This window comes from Etheostoma cragini, chromosome 13 (genome assembly GCF_013103735.1).
Source record: "Etheostoma cragini isolate CJK2018 chromosome 13, CSU_Ecrag_1.0, whole genome shotgun sequence".
NCBI lineage: Eukaryota > Metazoa > Chordata > Actinopteri > Perciformes > Percidae > Etheostoma > Etheostoma cragini.
The window spans coordinates 18,072,301-18,091,318 of record NC_048419.1 but is presented as its reverse complement, the minus strand read 5'-3'; the positions used below and the strand labels follow the sequence as shown (position 1 = coordinate 18,091,318).

General features: G+C 37.3%; 1 protein-coding gene across 4 annotated transcripts in view; it reads left to right on the top strand.

Annotated features, from left to right (window-relative positions):
• Nucleotides 1–8,320, top strand: part of gabrg2 (gamma-aminobutyric acid type A receptor subunit gamma2) — a 51,019-nt gene extending 42,699 nt beyond the window's left edge. The window contains exons 8-10 of one of the 4 annotated variants that reach the window (XM_034889893.1): nucleotides 595–800; nucleotides 2,407–2,430; nucleotides 5,139–8,320. In XM_034889893.1, the coding sequence (XP_034745784.1) occupies nucleotides 595–800; nucleotides 2,407–2,430; nucleotides 5,139–5,417 (509 nt within the window). In that variant the 3' untranslated portion in view covers nucleotides 5,418–8,320. Of the gene's footprint in view, nucleotides 1–594; nucleotides 801–2,406; nucleotides 2,431–5,135 lie in introns of all 4 variants that reach the window. The other 3 variants (XM_034889892.1, XM_034889895.1, XM_034889894.1) reach the window with 3 other exon arrangements.
• The last annotated feature ends 10,698 nt before the right edge of the window (nucleotides 8,321–19,018 follow it).

Sequence of the window (19,018 nt, the reverse complement as noted above, 5' to 3'; positions counted from 1 at the left end):
ATATATATATATACATATATATATATATATACATATTTATATACTGTATTTAGTACATATGTATAATTCATTCTTTTTGTTTTGTTATTAAACCCTACATTTCTGTGTAAAAAAATGGACTTTCATAAAACGATTAAAAAAATAAAAACAAAAAACATTTGTCACACCTTCCATCATATTCCAGCTTCAGTTATACAATTTAGTTCAGCAATATGTACACTAATATTCCACTGATTTAGTTTTTCTTCTAGGCAATACATATTTTTAAATATACAGTTGGTAGAGCAGGCGCACATATACATATATATATATTTTATACACACACACAGTTTTACTTTCTGAAGCAGCAGCTGTAGGTTAGACTCAGACCTGCGGCTCTTTGCTGCAAGTCATTCCCCCTCTCTCCCCCCCTTTCATTTCTTCATCTGTCCTGTGTAAATAAAGGCCTAAAAATTAAAATAAGATGACATAGTAATGCAGAATGTGAAAAAAACACCTACAATTTAGCTCTTTGCAGAAATAAGTCTGGCAGTGTGGTAGTTGTCTTTATTTAAAAAAATCTAATTTTCTCTGTTTTTCCCCATCTCGCACCAGGCATCACCACTGTGCTGACCATGACCACGCTGAGTACTATTGCCAGGAAATCCCTTCCAAAAGTTTCCTATGTGACCGCCATGGACCTGTTTGTGTCTGTCTGCTTTATCTTCGTCTTCGCCGCACTTATAGAGTACGGCACGCTGCACTACTTTGTCAGCAACAGGAAGCCTAGCGCCAAAAAGGACAAGAAGAAGAAAAACCCGGTGAGCGTCTCTCTAACTGAAGTGATATCTTTGTTTAGATTATGTTTTCTTGTGGTTTCAGAGTCTGACCAAGAAAGTTTGCTCAATTGTACCTAGCTACAAACATTATTTTAATTGATGTACTATATATTTTTGTAATATCTTGATGAACATATTTACAGTGTTTACTGTATCCTTTGAGGTGAAGTGTCAAGTACTCCCTACATGCTCTCTGTCCCTCCCCCCCTGTATTACAGTACAGGGATTAAGTCTTAGAAAAAAGCTATCCACTGTTTCCTAAGGGAGCATCTTCCCAGGGGCCACCACACAAATTACTCAATGAATGAATGAGCGAGGCATGCAGCTTGAACGTTTTTGTAATCCGTCACATATCTGTTACAGTTGTAATTGTCACATGACAGCAAAGGTTGAGTCACATGTTCCTTAAATCCCTCAAGAGATTATGGCAGCTCGGTTAAAGGGCTACTCTCACCATATATACAGTATGAGCACTGAGCTGAGAACGTTTACCCTTGACAGCAAGACTAGCACATCTCCATAATCAGCTAGATTTGGCTTATGATTCTAGAAATTAAGATTTTGCATGACAATTTGTTCAAATCTACTACTTGAAGTCTGGTTGGGGGAAGAAAAATGTTATTTGTTTTGCTTTTTAATAACTTGACCAAGTTGCAATAATTTTGAAAGGGTTGTAGGTAACTGAAATCCATCTTTGAAGTCATGGCATTTTTGGCGGAATTGGACTTGAAGGATATTAAATCTTTAAATCTTTAAGTGTACTGTGCTTTGGTGAACAGGAGTATTGAACTGGAAGGTGGGGCGCTCTAGTTTCTGTCTCTGTAACTAAGGTTTTGCACATGGTCTAGCTGTCCCGTGGATGAATAATGACTGATTGGAAGGTGTAATGCCAGTTTGCCATCTCAGAGGGGTTTTTCTAGGTTCTCTGCATTAATTCTCAAGATGAAGAAAGTGGGCAAGAAAAGGAGATCTTTGATGAATTCTTTTGATGTTCCCGAATTGTTTAAAGCATGGAAAAAAATAGGAACTTGAGGAAAAATAAATCAAGAACTTTGAAAGTTTCTCTTTCTCTTTGTAAGCTTATTGGGTACACGTGATCTTCTTAAAATGCAGAGATGTTTATGATCCTCCTCTCAGTTGATTTGTTGAATGCCACATTCTGGAACTGATAACAATGCTTAATGAAGTGCTGTGAAAGATAAATGCTTCCATGTTAATGTGAAAATGTAATAATGTCACACTCACAAGGAGTATTTGAACTCTGCTTCATGGATAGTGTTTACGTAATCTTTCCACTTTTGCATTTGTAATATTTTCTAAGGTGATTCTGGTGTAAGAATCCTGGGAGATACATATATCCCAACATGCATCTTCCCTGTGTCTGTTTGTAACATGTATGTCTCTCTACAGTAGATTTATTCTCTTTCCAGTTTGAGTTACAAAGTAGAGCGATTGTAAATTTCACACATTATCTTGTGTTTATTTATTTTTTCTATTGATGTTTTTTGTTCTCTGTTTACATGTGTTCTTTGTTTTTTGTTACTCTCTTTCAATTCCATGTATTCTTTGTTTCCTGTTTGGACAAAAGCTCCTCCGGCTCTTTTCCTCAAAGGTATATTGCCTGTGTCTGACTGCATGTGTCTGCTGCATTTTGGCTCTTTGAGCCCTAAGCACCTCACTGCTTTTCTGTCTGTTCTCCAGCAGATATGCCTCTATCCCCTCTTTATCTACCTGCATTCTTACTGTACTCCCCATCAGTTACTAAATAGGTATCAGAGATATTATTAAAAGGGGCACACTGTAGTGCACAGTGCGAAGGCAGCCAGCCAGACCTACTCATGCAGCTTTCTAAAATTAAATGAAGCCTCCCACACGTCCCGTGTCCAGAGAAATGTAATAGTCCAGGCCCACCGTGGACTCATTCTGGCTCCCTCTGTCCTGTTTCACTCTTTGTTGTTGTTGTAACCACAGTGAATTAGCAGCCGCTGCAACAGCTTCCTGTTCTTTCCCTTCTCCTGCCAGTAAATCTATACCTGCGTGTTTGCTGGGCTTCTCAACCTGACGCTTCTTACAGAGTCAGCAGAGCCTTAACAGACTGAAACAGACAACCCTTACCCTGTGATGAGTATAATTAGAGTTGGAGGTCCAATCAGAAGATTAACACGTTAATCTTTAAACACCCAAAAAGCATCCAGAGTGGGTGGGAGCTAGCAAAGATCTGAATTTAAACCACCACACAAGTCCAGACAAGATAATCTGCTTTTCCACATAGTGGTCCACATATATATTTAACTAGGAAAACTATTTTTAGGGTCAGATCGGTTAGATTTTCAGGCTGGACATGAGTCTAAATGTACTGCTGAAAAATTCACCTTTATTTTAACACTCCTATTCAACTTAATACAGATAGCCAAGGGATCCTCCAGCAATGTGTCCACCTTTTGTCTTCTCTAAGAGGTTGTCTTATTTCAGCCAGTTAAAGTTGCCAATGCCACTGTGTTGTTTCTTTGTTGTTGTTTTTCATTTATTTTTTGCTAACACTGACACAGCACAGCCCAGCTTGACCAGGCCATGCGGCAGGATGCTGTTAATGCTCCCTCTGGTCGAGCTTCCACTGCGCTTCCTCCAGTGCAACCGATCCCCTTTGAGAACTGACTCATAACCTCCTCTGCTAATCCCCTCATTACCCCAACATACTGTCCGTTAAGGACAAAAATCCTGAAAATAACCCGTATGTTGTTTCGTTTGTGGTTATGTATCGTTTTCAAAGGGACTGCAGATTTGTGCATTAGTGCTGGGCAAGATGAGAAGTTGTAGGGAATGAACAGTTCAATCAAGTTTAAGTATTTTAAGCTTGTTTGAGAATGCATGCTTACAGCAGATAATGTTACTGTATGTTCCAACCCGTTCTCAACACAATAAGTACCCTTCAGCATGAGTACGGAACACACCGGCCAGGGCAGCAGCTCTGCATTGCTTTAAGATGATGTTGTATTATGAGTTGCGGTTGCAAGTAGTATGGAAGCCTGAAATTCTGCATAGTGACAATGGTTGGGGTGGCAGATGGGTCAAACAACACATGACTTTCACCCTGCAACAAGCATGCCTAAATGGGGCCAAAAACATACATCAAAATAAGTATTTACTGTTTTATTTTGTGTTCATTGCAATTAAAAAACAATGGATTAACACACAACAATATATACCGTAGAACAATTTTCTAGTGAAATTGATGGTGCAGTGCTATATTGTGCCTCTTTATATAACTAGGCTTTTTTCCCTACCCGAAATGTTTTGTGCTGATCAGGGGTTACCGGGATGAAAACATATTTCAAAGGGGAGTACATTATTGAAAAAAAGTTTGAGAACCACTGCCCTAGTTTATTAGCAAGTTCAAGGAATCTCTGCCAAAGGGTGGGTGGGGGAGACATTTAATCTGCCAAATAGCCGGAATTGCAATTTGTGCAAAGGTGGCATGGTATTTTAAGATAAAAGCTGATTTGAATTCTAATTTCCTCCCTTTAAAATGACAGTGTAACACAACTCACTGTCACTGTCCTATTTCAGCAATTATTTATCACCAAAAGGGCATGTGCCCTTCAGTGGTAAGCACAGTTTGAAAAGGAGGTTCATTTTAGCCCATTTAGTGACCGAAAGAGTTGTCTGGAGAAATATTGAGCTGTGTGCACATTGTCCTCCTTAAGCTTAGCTTTATGATGCATCATAAGTCAGTTGTGTATCTTATACGCAATGTATCTTATATATGCATTTCAGAAGAACTGCTTAAAACATCAATAGATCGAAATAATGTTTTGTTGGGTTACAGGGCACTAAAAACATTTTAAAAATTGCTCAGAAAAATTACACAGTCATCTGTTTGCTACTGTGTTTTCACTGCATTTTTAATGTTGTGCAGCATCAGTAGCATAATCAGAATAAAATTAGTCATTGCCCAGCACTAGCTCCTTATAGCTGTAAATAAAGCAATATGGACGACTGTACTACAAATATGGCTGCTTCAGCCGCAAATGTGTAATTTGCATCATGGGTTCCATGGGAACAGACCCTTTGTCACTATAAGCCTCACTAATTACAACCATGGGTGGTAGTTATAGGTCAATTTGTATTTTCTTCTGACATTAAAGGGTCCATTGGCAAGTCAAAGGTGCAAACTACATTCTGCTGACTAATGACAGAAATTGAAGTGGGAGACAGGAAATGGCAGCTCAAATTAGGTCCCCTGTTATGTCAGTGAGGTCTTTATTTTGGCACTCTGGTGCTCTGATGGCTAACTGTGTCATTTTGTCCTGTTAAAAGCAGACACCCACGGTAGACATCCGTCCACGCTCGGCCACAGCCATTCAGATGAACAACGCTACGCACATGCAGGAGCGAGACGAAGAGTACGGCTATGAGTGTCTGGATGGGAAGGACTGCACCAGTTTCTTCTGCTGTTTTGAAGACTGCCGCTCCGGTGCCTGGCGGCACGGCAGGTTACACATCCGCGTCGCCAAGATAGACTCGTATGCACGCATCTTCTTCCCCACTGCATTTGGTCTTTTCAACCTGGTCTACTGGGTCTCCTATCTCTATCTCTAGGCGTGGGTGTGTACGCCTGGGTGTGTACCCAGCCTTATCATACAGTTCATTACATTCTACATATTCTCTTTGCCAGCAAGGGACATTTTAAAAGGAGGCGACCCACTGAAATACCCACTGATTTAATACATTTCCTTTAATTTCTTATTTTGAATCCCTTTGAATTTGAGTTAATTTATTTGATAACTTTGACAGACATTGCAAATGTTGTAGCATTACATTGAACTGGTATGAGGAGGTTTGTAAATGTGTTGTGAAAACATTGATTGTGTGGACAATTAAGAAGAATCCCAAGTTTTGTTTTCATGATTCGATGTTGGACTATTTATTTGGAATTTCTTCTTCATGTCTTCTTAATGACATTTTTAATTTACTTGCTGTATTTTGAGACTAATGAATGCAATTTAAATAAATAGCAATTCAGATCACAGCAAACACTTATCAGCAAAATCTAAATAACATTATAGTATGTCCTATCTTTTAATTTTACTTTAAAAGTATGTTAAGTTTCACTTAACATACACACAATCTAAGCACTTTAATAGAGCTATGTTAGACAGTGACGTTAATTTATTTTTTATTTATTTAGCTTTAGTGTTGGCACTATTAAACATGGCATTTTTCATGTGTGGTCAGAGAGAGATGATGCTGTTTATGGACAATGCTTAACTGTACAGACACTGTATATATTTTACTATTACATAGTGGTTTACATTTATTGCATGCACCTTTCAGGCCAAAAATCAAAATCTTTTATGGTCTTCTATTGTTGGCTATGGAAAAATAAAAAAATGAGCACTGTTGATTATCGTTCAAGATTTAATTATACTATTTTCTAGGAAAATTGGTAAAATTAATAAATAAAAATGTGCCCGGTTAATCCTTTTAAAGCAGCACTTGAGAGACTTTTGATATTGTGATTTGGCGCCCCCACAGAGTGTAATTAATTTATACACCACTGTTGTAAATATGGACTGCTGTACAAGTGCATTTGTTATGATTACTTTTGATCAAAACCTAGCGAGTGGACAACTTTGCAACCACATCCAAACATCAAGCAAGTGCAACAACACAAGACATACCAAGCCAGCTAAAATGACTCACTAGCCTTACTTTAGCAACAAGGAAAGCTTTCTGTCCATCAGGAAATTCTGTAGATTACTGAGTTAAGGCAGAGCAGCCAGAGGACATCAAAGGACAAACCAGACAACATTTTCTCTGTCAAATATCATCCAGTTTTACCAATATTAGTGGTAGTGCCGTAAAGCGTTACAGCAATTTCCTGGGAGATGGTACCCGCCCACCAAAGTTACATGCAAGAAAAGGCGTTTGGAGTACAGAGTAGGAATGACAGAGACATCATTCTCCCAATTGCATGTCATAGTAGCACTAAAATGCTGTTTTTATGGTAAAAAGTGGCATAATGTTGCTGTAAGTTGAGGAATCTTCTTTGCATACGGGTGGGAGGATCAGCCCAGAAGTTCAGGCCAGACAACTGGTTTAATAATTTTTCTTTCAGCTATTAGCTTACATTATAGACAACACTGACCTCTCATCCTCTTCTACATGTACTGTTAAAAGCATGCATTAACATAATGACACACTGCTGTTGTATTTTGGTTACGCAAGCTTTTACAAGAGAAACTGTACTAAAACAATTTAGGTGTTCTTATTAAATAAAGTTTTTCCCTTAAGTATAAATGCAACTGCATAACCAGCGGGTGAGTTTCAAACTAATCTACACTTTAATGTGACTGTCAATACAGACAGCTATTGGCAATTTAAACAACCCTGCAGTGGGACAGGGTTCATTTAATGTTTTATCCTTCTAAAATGAGCAATAAAAAAACTAAACTGAAACTAAACAACTGAATTGATATCAAATAAAACTTAAGAGCTTCGTTCAATTAAAAAGAAGCATCTGCTTGTGTCAAGAAGAGATGTTTAAGCCTTATCATCAATTATCTTTCTTTCTGTCTCTTTGAGAAGAAACACAATGAGAATGTACATGTAAATGATTACATAGTAAGGGAGCTGATTCACTGGCTGGGCCTAATTTCATTATTGTTTGACTTTTTCCCATTTAAATTAGCTTTGAATGCCTTGATGTTGTGTGAAGAGAATTGAGAACACTGAGTTGTAAATGCTGGGTATGACAACATGTAACACACGATTTACAATCCCTTACAGAGTACAATTTTGATAGACACCAGTATGCAACAAATGGAGACAGTGCTTCAGTATGATTTGTAAATTCACAATGGGTGTGAATCACTTTGTTTATGTACATAAATTATGAAGAAGAGAAAACACTTGTCATGCCCTTGGGATTTTTGTAAAAGGGTATATATTTTGTAATTTCAGCATTGTTACAGTATATCACCATACAGTATATTAGACTTATTGTATTATGCTGGACTGACCATGTAGAATACTTGGGGGTAATGGGGTATGTATTTATTTAATCATTAATGGTATTTATTTATTTATTTATATATTAAGAGAAAAAATATTTTATGTTCATGTAGCCCCTGAAAAGAAACACAGAATGTTGTCATTTATATCAAAGATACATTTTTGTTTGATGTGTCAATGGAGCTTGAGCTTATTTATCTTGTGTTTTCTATGTTGTGATCGATGTACACTACTCTCACAAAAGCCTGTCAAAGTGTTATATCTGTTGAATTAATAAGTTGCAACATAACCTGTTGTACAACTTCTGAGTAGTAAACTTGAACATTTTCAGGGGGGAAAAAACACAAAAAACAGTTCCCAAGCCACCAGAAGAAGAACATTTGCTTGTCTAAGTAACAATTAATTATTTCCACATTTTCCACCTCCACAAGGGTCTTCATTGGTCTTGTTATTTGCCATATTTAATAAAGCATCAGTGATGATACTAACATATGCATTTACCAGATGATCTCATATTTCCTGAAGTTCTTTCCCTTTTGTATTTATTGGTGTTTCTGTTGTGTTACGAAGCTGCCACTTAGTAGTCTATATCTGTCTTCAGTGTGCACATACTCACGTAATCTTTCACATCTTTAGGAACATAGTGTGTCAGTAGCAATGTAGACTGGTAATCATCAGTGTTCTGTAGTTTAAAGAAGTGTAAAAGAGTGATTACATCTTAAAAAGTGCCAAACTGACACACATGCAATAGAGAATATCAAACAATGATATCATTTGTGAATCCACTTTTACTGCCTTGAAGAAAAAAAACATACAGTATGCTAAAAGTGGGTTTTTACTTGAAGGAAATTATATACAGTGAAGGTTGGACACACTGATATTCCCTCAGACATTGTTATTGTTTTTTTTTTATTGATAGGGTACAGAACCAAAAACATAAGACAGCAAAGGTAAACAGCAAGACATTTCTGATTCAGACTATATCTGACATTATCAATAGGCTGGGGGGGAGCATTTCTCGTGCTTGAACAACGGTGCAAAAAACAAACATACTTTATGGTATATTCTTTTTTCCATGATGGCAAAAGCTTATTTATTATTTGTATATATATATATATTGTCTGTGCACTCTACTGTAAATGAGAGAGGTATAAAGGTGTATGAAAGATACTGTTAATATTCAGTATGTGTGCATGTTGGGTATGTTTTCAGAATTGGGACTAATTCAAGCATTGTTTAATCTGGTCTCAGTCCTTTGGTTGCACAGACATGGACTTTTTAATACACTGTACTTATTTTTGACAGAGTGCTTTTGATTTTTTTGGGACCCACAAATGAGACATTTATGTGAACAGCACATGTAGATATTTTCTATTGTTATGTATTTTGTCAAACTACAGAAAACAAAAAAACTGGAATTACAAAGCTCAAAGGTTTCCAAGAACAAAATCAATCTCATATGGTCCTCATACATACATTACGTTAGTTGTTTGCCATCTATGTACAGTATATTTGAGTATTGTATAAAAGGGGCACTGATAAATTCTGTTCGGGTCTGCATAATATACTATACATGTACTGGAAAAAATCCTTTTCATAAGGGAATTGCACATAGCTGTGGAATTTTACAATAAAATGGTTGCATTTATCAGTGTGCACAGGTTCATCATTATTATGTATTTTTAATTTTGTTAAACGAGACAAGACTAAATATGTTTGTCAACGACCTTTTTTTCCATGACAAAGACAAAACAATGGCAAAACTGCACCAGACTAAATTAACGTGCATTATTGCTGACAAAAAAAGACAAGACTACAATGTTTTGCATAAAATAAAAACTAAGATAAAATCTTTTATTCATTTTTGTCAATTGTCAATCAATTGTCTCTACTTTTTACAGGAGTAGAATCAAGACTAGAGACTCTGCAGGAGCCCTGGCGCTTATCTAACATTTGTCTGTGTACGATTATATTTGCATGAAGGAAGATGATCGATATAAAAACGCGTTTAAAAAAGTTGTATTTAACAAAAATCATTCAACAAGTGTATTTTGTCAAGTAATTATGACATTTAACCAATATTTGAAATGTGTTACGCACTATTTGACAGAAATGGTTATCAGAAATAATTTATTTAAAAAAGGCTAAAATGTTGACTAAAACTTGACTTAGATACCTGAGTTTGATTTTCACTAATAGTGGACTAAAATGACGAGACATTTAGTCGACTAAAACTTGACTAACAAAAAAACGTGTGAATGACTAGATATGACTAAAACAAACAAGAACATATGGCACAAGACTAAGACTAAATTAAAAATAGGTGACAAAATTACACAATGCAGTAGTAGTAGTAGTAGTAGTAGTTGTTGCTGTGGTTGTAATATACCATTGGTACTCTATATTGTTACAGATATGTGACATCATGCACAGACCAAAAACAGTATAGGAGTACAGGAGTATTATCAGAATCTCCATTGATTTATTACCGTATATGACATTATAAAATTGCTAATGCATTAATATGTAGGCAGCATTCTACTGTTAATTTGATCCAGTCAGGTAAAACCAAATATGCAGTAATGAGAAGTCCTGGCATAGATACTAAGATTAACCAAAATAGCAAAATAGAGTTTACCCAAATATACTACATGGCCCATTGCAGACTTCATATTTGATCGTATTTGAAGGGAAAGAGTGTTTGATCACGCTGTAATTAAAGGAGACTTTGCTAAACACATTTATTAAATGTTATTGTCATTTAAAAAACGGCTGAGTCTAATCTGTCACTCTAATTCTATGTTACTGAATAATTAGGATTGATGGAAATCATTCTTATTTTCTCCTTGTGGACACAAAACCCATTTAACAGTCCCGCCCTTCTCTGTGTCATTTGGCCATATTTACACTTCAGCATCTGCCACTTATCTTGATGAGCTGTCAACATTGAAACTGAATGTTTTCTGAGGCTGAGGTTACCAGCATCCATACAGCCACCGTTGGTTTTGAGGATGCCGATGGTGGATGCTACATATGTGTTGGAATGACAATGTGTATTGAACCTACAACGTAATAATAGATATGTTTATATTTTTGTTTCCAACTTTTGAAGCATCTTTGCAAACCATGTGTTACTTAGTAATTTGATATACACATAGAAACAAATGTCATTTTAGTACTAACCTGTTTTTAGGACATTAGTTTAGGCATTACTTAACTCTACCAGAAGCATGTTTTCATTTAATCGGACAGTTTCTCTGTATGAATAGCACAGCCTGTTCTAGTCCTGTCCTGTGACTCTATTCCTTCCAGGAAAGTGCACTTCAAACAGAGCAGCAGTTGGCTGATGGACCCCTGTGCTGGCACCTCTCCCACCACTGGGCAATGTGGCAGCTGCAAAGGACAGCCAGTGAATCCCTCTGATTATTACACAACCGTCTGCAATGTACCACAGCGGTGCCGCCACAGCTAGACCTTTCATCAGCTGAGGTACAGGCTCTTCGGCGAGTACAGAGCTGGGAGTGCAGAGTTCTGCATGAATAATGCAGTCTGCACATGGCTCACTTTTCAGGACTTCACCTTTATGCTTTCATCACTGTGTGCAACAAGATAGGATAGATTCTTCTAACAAGTACGCCTGACATAGCTTATTCTTGTGTGACATAGTCCATCATAAAGAAACAATGTATAACATAAATTAATTGCAAAACATATATTAAATAAATAACAAATGAATAACTAGCAAACATTGATATTTTATCAATTCCAACTTCAATTTCCAACTTACGGAGGTACATAGCTTGAACCCAGCAACACTATGATCCTGCCAATTACTGTAGGTACTCAATTGCCGTTTCCGACAGTACATGTATTTAAAGAAGCATTCTCTCACACAGCATTTCAAACATATTATAGCAAATCAAGTAATAAACTATATGATACATGAGAAGTATCAAAGTCATGAGACTGTGGATACCACTGTTACATAAAATAAACCAAGGACTTCATAAGGGATGACATTTAGTGAGTTTTGAACTGCTTCATCAATTATTCAAATTCTAAAATGTCAGCCATAAAATAATTTGACCTTTCACATTAATTTAGACTATGCCACCGTGTTAGCACTGAGGGCTGATGGAAGTATTCATCAATGTCTATGTATGCAATTTCAGGTGATGTTTCCGCCTGTGTGTTTGCGTCATGTATTTAACTGTGCGTGCATGTTTTTCTGCACCCCTCATTAACAGCTCAAATGTAATATGCTTGGGCTCAGTAACAGTGTAAGTGGGGTAATGGAGGGATGGTTGCATAACTTCTTCCTTTAGGCAAGACGGCGTATAAACAGGGATTAATTACCAGGGTTTATTGTCAAGATATTCCAATCCGCAATCATTACAAGCAGATCCTAAAGCAGATGAATATGATCCTAAATGCACCAATACAACTGCACACACACACACATACACTATATTTGAGACTAATGATAGAAATAAAGCAATTTTATTTATTTACTTCAAAAGTCTTGTATGTAAAATTTTCTCCTTGAATACATGTAATTTAATGTAGATTAACTATGTCATTGCCAAGTTCCACATCATAATGTTGGTGGTTAATATCTCCAACTTCAAAAGACCACAGAGGACAAACTAGTGAATTGAAGTTGAGGAAAAGACAAATAACTTTGGTAATTAACAGAGACTGAAATGCCTGTAGAGACAACTGACATTCATGCTTTCTAAATTCCCACTCAGCTTTACTTCTTACAACTGCCAGCAGTCTCCACCATAACAGTACATTTTCCAATGGGATTTCTAACAGTTTTCTGCAGTAATGGAAGAGGTATTTACTTACTTGTGGGAATATTCTAAGATGAACTATATTTACTATAAATTACATTGCAATGTATGCAAGTACTTTGGTTTATAAATATATGGTTCAGGTTAAGTGAAAGCCTCAATCCATACCTTTCTGACCATTTCAATAAAACCGAAGGTGGTAAAGCTATGTTTTTGCAAAAATGTATTATTATTAATATTATAATGTCATCTAGTTGTTCTATGTTCAAAGATAATCCCTGTTGTGTTTCAAGGTTGGAAAAGCCCTTTATTTTTAGGTGCTAATTGAGCATCTGGTGACTTAGAGTAGAGTAAACAAAATAAGCCATACCGGAAGCACTTGTACCCTTAAATACCACTGCAATTATCGAAAGTGTACAGCAGCTGATGTTTGTGACAAATGTTCATTTCAAATGTAAATGCATTTCAGAGTAAGAATTACCAAAGGCACTCAACATTTTTCCGCCCATTTGTTAAAAACAAATGTGACCGACTTAAAAAGTCTTACACGCTCTTCTTTTGAAAGTGAAAGCTTAGATCTTGCACAGTTTGACATCCTTGAACAATGTATTTTTGTAGACAAGGTACATTTACCAGGAAGTGAAAGCACCATAAAGCACAGGCTTTATGGGCAAATTAAATTTAATGACCCTTGATGCTTAGAGCTGCACACTCTAGGCTTCCCGTAGTCCTTCGGTAAAGTTAACCCTTGATTTTAATTTGACCCTCCTGGAGCTTTGGAAATGTTGTAGATGTGATTTCCAGATTTAAGGTAATTTGATCAAGGGGAAAAAGATACTATATAAAGTGCCATTGTGAAGTCCAGGAATAAACTGTAAAATATCAGATGCGTGTGCAGAATGGACATTAAATCTTAAAGATGACTTTTCTTATCCTGTGTTGTTTACTTTTACACTGATGTTGGTGTATATTTTAAGAGGGAAAAAAAAACAAGTACATTTGACTCAACTCAAATCCATACATTTTTGTACTACATCCATTAAATGTTACGAGTCATGTGTTCTCTCAGGTCCAGAAATGGCATCAGCAAGTGTCTAATTTCTAAGCAGAACATTTTCACTTTAGGCACTAGCTAAAAACACCCAACAGCTGGTCACCTACAGCCCAGAGGATAAATCTTGGGCAAAACATGCCTAGCACTTGGTCTAATGTAAGTGGTTCATTCTTAACAAATTTGACAGGCTCAGCAATAATGACATTGCCTTACAGCAAACATTTTTGAAACTTTTTTTGAAAATCTGGATCTGTTGTCGAGCTGAACTTGGCACCCGACAGGCAAAAACAGAGGCGAGAACAAGGACTGTACTTCATCCTGAGCAGAAATCTACCCAAATCCCACACCATCTAAAGTTATCGCTCTTCCCATCCCTCCAAAGCGCAACGTTCAGCATCAGACTTTTGCCAGCAAGACTTTACCACTTTCAAAACAGCCTTGGAAGTTGGAATGTGAAAAATGTACAGTATAGAGAAACCACTTTGCATTAGATATTTTCTTTAGCACACAGTATGGCCCATTAGTGCCAATCTCCAAATTGTAAAAGCCTTCTCTACAGCAGATATATATCTGTGTATGTATCGTCTCTCTATCCATTTTTACTCAACCTTTTTTGCTGTAACCTGAAGCTATTTGCTGATGCAGTTATACTTTACCCTCAGGGATCATTACACATTTGTCACATCTGAAGTATGAGGTGGCGGGGAAGTTGTTAAGTTGTTACTTGGGCTGAAGTCTTCACCATCTCACATATACTGTAGATTACCAATTAAGGTTGTGTACGGTCTCCTCTCTGTCCTGAGGTGTTGTCCCGACACAGGGAAACACAAAGGACAAGGAGGCAGGGGAACTTTTTATTCAGATTATAGCATATAGATGAATGGTTGGCTGGCTCTGATCAACTTCAAATGGGATTTCTTTGTATTCATGCATGTTTATTTATATCACAGTGATAGCAGCAGTTCAGTGGCAGATGCAGGTTGGTTTAGATTTCTTGCATACAGTCAATTCATGTCCAAACCCTAACTGCAAAACAGAAGGCAAATATATTTTTGATGTCAAGTGACTAAGGCTGCAAAATTTTAGGATAACATCTGATTGTAATATTAGATTGCAATTTAAATTTTGATTAAGATTAACTAAGTTAATAGATAAAAAACGCAATTGCTTCTTGTTGTTGCTCTCCTTAGTAACCTTAAATTATTTCCAATAGAATAAATTACCAATTTAGCTCACGTTTACTAAGATATTACATTACCTAATGATTTTCAAATATAATCTTGATATTCAAAAGTGGTGTTATATGTATTACTAGCAGCTGTTCTGTAGGAGCTGTTAGCTTAGCAGACTGACGGGACAGGACAGCTTTTAAGGTATTGGGCATAAAACGTGATTAAAAGCTTAACAGTCAAATATTCAGACTCATATTCACTATCCATCAGCTGTCATTCATTTGAAGTATTATACAAAGCAAACAATCAAAATGATACAGAGCGATGATTCCACGAAACCCCCTTTGACTGAATAGTAAAGACACCAGGAAGAATTACATTTTATAATCATGGACATTTATAATGTATTGTCTGACTATGTTTTCCAGCGACTGTTGTCAGCATACACAGCTGAATTGACAATTGCCTAGCAAATCTTTCACTTTTTTCAGTTGCTTAAGACATAATTGCCTGAGTAACAGTGTGAATTATGACTTGAAAAGTGCAATTTCCGTTAGCATTTGAGCTAGCATTTAATTTGGCACAAGAGGGTTCTGTGTTGAGTACAGTACAAGACTTATGTCTAAATATTGTGATATCAGCAAAGTGAATTGTATACACATCAGATCCAATCAGGACAACTTACAGGATTTATTAGAAAATACACTGAAAAAGCGTTAGACATTAAATAGGTTATACAGTGGCATTATGACCTACAACAGTCCTGTCAGAAGTCTTTACTCATTTCAAAAGATGAATATCCTTGTAATGGGAAAATAAAAGTCATTCAAGTTATTTTGTTGTGAATAATCCCACTTTCCTAAGAGACTTCAGAGCCATGCATGGACCCTGTGCTCTCTGGTTCTTTTTAGCAAGCTGGCCCTGCAGGGGGAAAAAGCTGCAGGTGTAAAGATGTTAAAAAAAAAAAACACAGTAACACAGTAACTGACTTCTTCACTGTGACTAAATCTGTGAAATTAAAACACTTTGTAGCCTTGGGTTATTCTGCAGATTAGAGTACAGTCTGGCTGATGTTGATTAAAACAAGCCAATGAAAGTTGAGAGACATTCATTATTTTGCATCCCCTATATATATATAAATATATATAAAGTTGTATGGCTATGATAAAAGATGTAAGAGTTGCCGCTGTGATTTCAAATTATCTACGCTTTACTTGCAGAGCAGACACATGGGGGGAGCCACCTGTTCTAATGTTTCATGTCAACCTACTGTAGACTCTCTGGTCTTGCAGGTCACCTTAAATTTGTTTTTCCTGTGTCGCTCCATCATGTTTTTCTGTCGTAACTATTTTTGTCTTATTAATATTTATGAGTAATAAAATAAGACTGAGTAAAACATAAGGCCCAGGCCCATCGCACCAATGTTTGCTCAGCATTGAGAGACAATCAGACAATCAAAGCTGGATGAGTAGAGACAATACTATTACCAGACCCGTTTCACAGTTTGGTTTTGAGATGAACTGTGGCAATGAGCTTTGACAATATTGCTGGAGCTTGCAAACAGGAGTGACATGATGTCACACGCTCACACACACGCACCCACGGACGCACGCACGCACACCCTATATCATTCAGTCCCCAGGAGCAGTTATCTCTCTCTGTCCTGCAGCCATGTCACCGCAGCTGTCAGAGACTTCCCTGACCCTAACCATAAATTATTTACCATGCACCAATAAACAATGACATAACCAACTTTTCCTCGCAAAGAGATTGTGTTGAAAAATTGTTTGCAATTGTACATTTGGTTAGTGTTATGAAACCGTCAAATATTGACGTTCCTGTCGGGTGATAGATTGGTTCTTATTCTTTGTTGTAAAACTATCACATGTGATTTGTGAAATCCACAACCAACATGTTTAAGGTGTCCTGCTGCAACTTTAAAATAAGATTAAATTCCTTCACATTTCATCAGATGAGTTTTCAGCCAATCTTGACATTTATTTATTTTTATTTTGAAGTTGCTACAATCCAGTCGCAAACAAATGGGCCCTAATTCCGACTGAGTTAGATTAATTCTGCACATACTCATACAATCTGCAAATGCAGTGACAAAATATACGGAGACCTTCCAAAAAGCACAAATGCTAAATAAGCCCTCGAGCTTATGTGAATATAAACACCGACATGTTGTAAATGAAACGTGATGTGACGGGAGAGGTAGGAAAGATATGTTTATATACCACTGCATACACATCAACAAACACCCACCCACAACCACAAACACACACACAAAGCTTGTTTTACAGTACCTTCAGCAGCTGTCTTTTCTAATCTATCAACTGAGTAGATGTCAGGTCTACGCTTGGTTGAGGCGGTGGTCACACAAAGGGCTGTCAAGTTTTGGTGTCTACATTTTCACGTCATCAGGAATCTGTCAAATGGGGAAAAACTATGTTATGGAACTAAAGTTACAAAAATACACAGTTTTACCTCTCAAAATATGAATCAATGAGGACTGCCTCGGCTGTAGGCTAGTCTTGGTTCCAACTAATAGGAAGTCAGTGCAGTTAGAGCAACAACCGAACATAGCCTGAAAACACTGTCAGTGTATGCAGAGGTTAAGACAGATAAATCAGTTGCCTACATGGGCAGCCATCCAGTGTGATATGGAGGACGATTTGAATGTGCTCTTTCCTGTATATGATATAGATACATACACTGAAGATTTATATGAATGATTTTTTAAAAACATTACATTCAATTGTGACCCTGACACATTCAAGTTGCTATACATTTTAATTGTTAAACAAAACTTACCCTTCAGTGAGACAAATTATTTTGTCGGTGTGCAGTGTGTATCTGCATATTTGTTGGTGTGTATGCAAATCCATGGCTGTTCTTCTAAATTTGCATGCATTAGACGGCTGGTGGAGCACACTTTTTGACCACACTGCCCTTGACACTACATCTCTTTATGTGACCGCCCCTGACCGGGCTCCCTGAGGCTGTGTCTCTCCAACGTCAGACCTGTCTAGTCGAGAAAACTTGATTTCTCTTCTCCCCACAGGGCTGAAGGCCCACGGTTGCGTGCCTTAGATATCTCCTCCACTGGCTGTCCACTCCCCCCAGGTTCCAGTGACTCACCGAAGCAAACAGCTGAGTCATTCCCAAAAGGGAAGCAGAGACAAGGCTCAGGAAAAAAACCTACTTAAACATTTTTAAATATATTTAGATAGATTTTGAATGTATGGTTTGCACAGAAATGTATAGATATAGATGACAATCAGTTCAAATTCTTGAGAAGTTGAAATATTATATTTGGTGTCAGCAGGACACTGGGAAAATGTTTCACCAGACACAAAAAATACTTCCATAGGTATGGTCCAGTGGGGTAAGCCAGTTCCGTCCCCAGAACTTTCACTAGGGCCTCCTGGAAATTCCTAAGGTGAGATGAAGAATCCCTCCAGCTTGTTGCATGTCTGCACTCAGGGTTTGGTCCCAGTTGGATCTTCCAAGACTACATCCACAGGGACCCATCCAGAAGGCATCCTGATCAGATGTCTGAACCACCTCAGCCTTCTCCTTTTAAACCAATGGAGCAGCAGTTACAGATGGCCAAGTCTCTTACCCTATGGAGGAAACTAATTTAATTCCTGTTGCAGTGATCTCAGTCTTTTGCTGGTACCAGGTGTTATGCCCTGCTCGCAGACTACAACAAAGTTGGGAGATGCCCGCCACACTTAGTGTTAACTAACTGAAATGTATTAAAGTAAAATGCAAACATAAGGACAATGGTGTGTTAATGTCCGGGTCAGTGGTGTATGAATGCAGTGAACAATGTGATGTGCATGTTGTTGATGTTAATTCTACAGAAGACTTTAGACTCTGTTGCTCTATTGAGCCATCTGTTCCTTAACTCTGAGTAGTGACGACTTTATGAGCTCCGTTAATGATAAAATTATAACAATTGTAGATAAAATTCATCACCTTTTGCCCTTGATCTTTACCTTTCACGGTTTCACCTGTTCAGTAACACTTGAAAATATATGTTTTTCTCGCCTAAAATTTTACCCTTAAAAAAGTGCGGCTGTTTCCACATGCTTTGGCCCTCTGGGATGACCCTGAGTTCATTGGGAAGTTAACACTCCCAACTTGTTGTTTCTA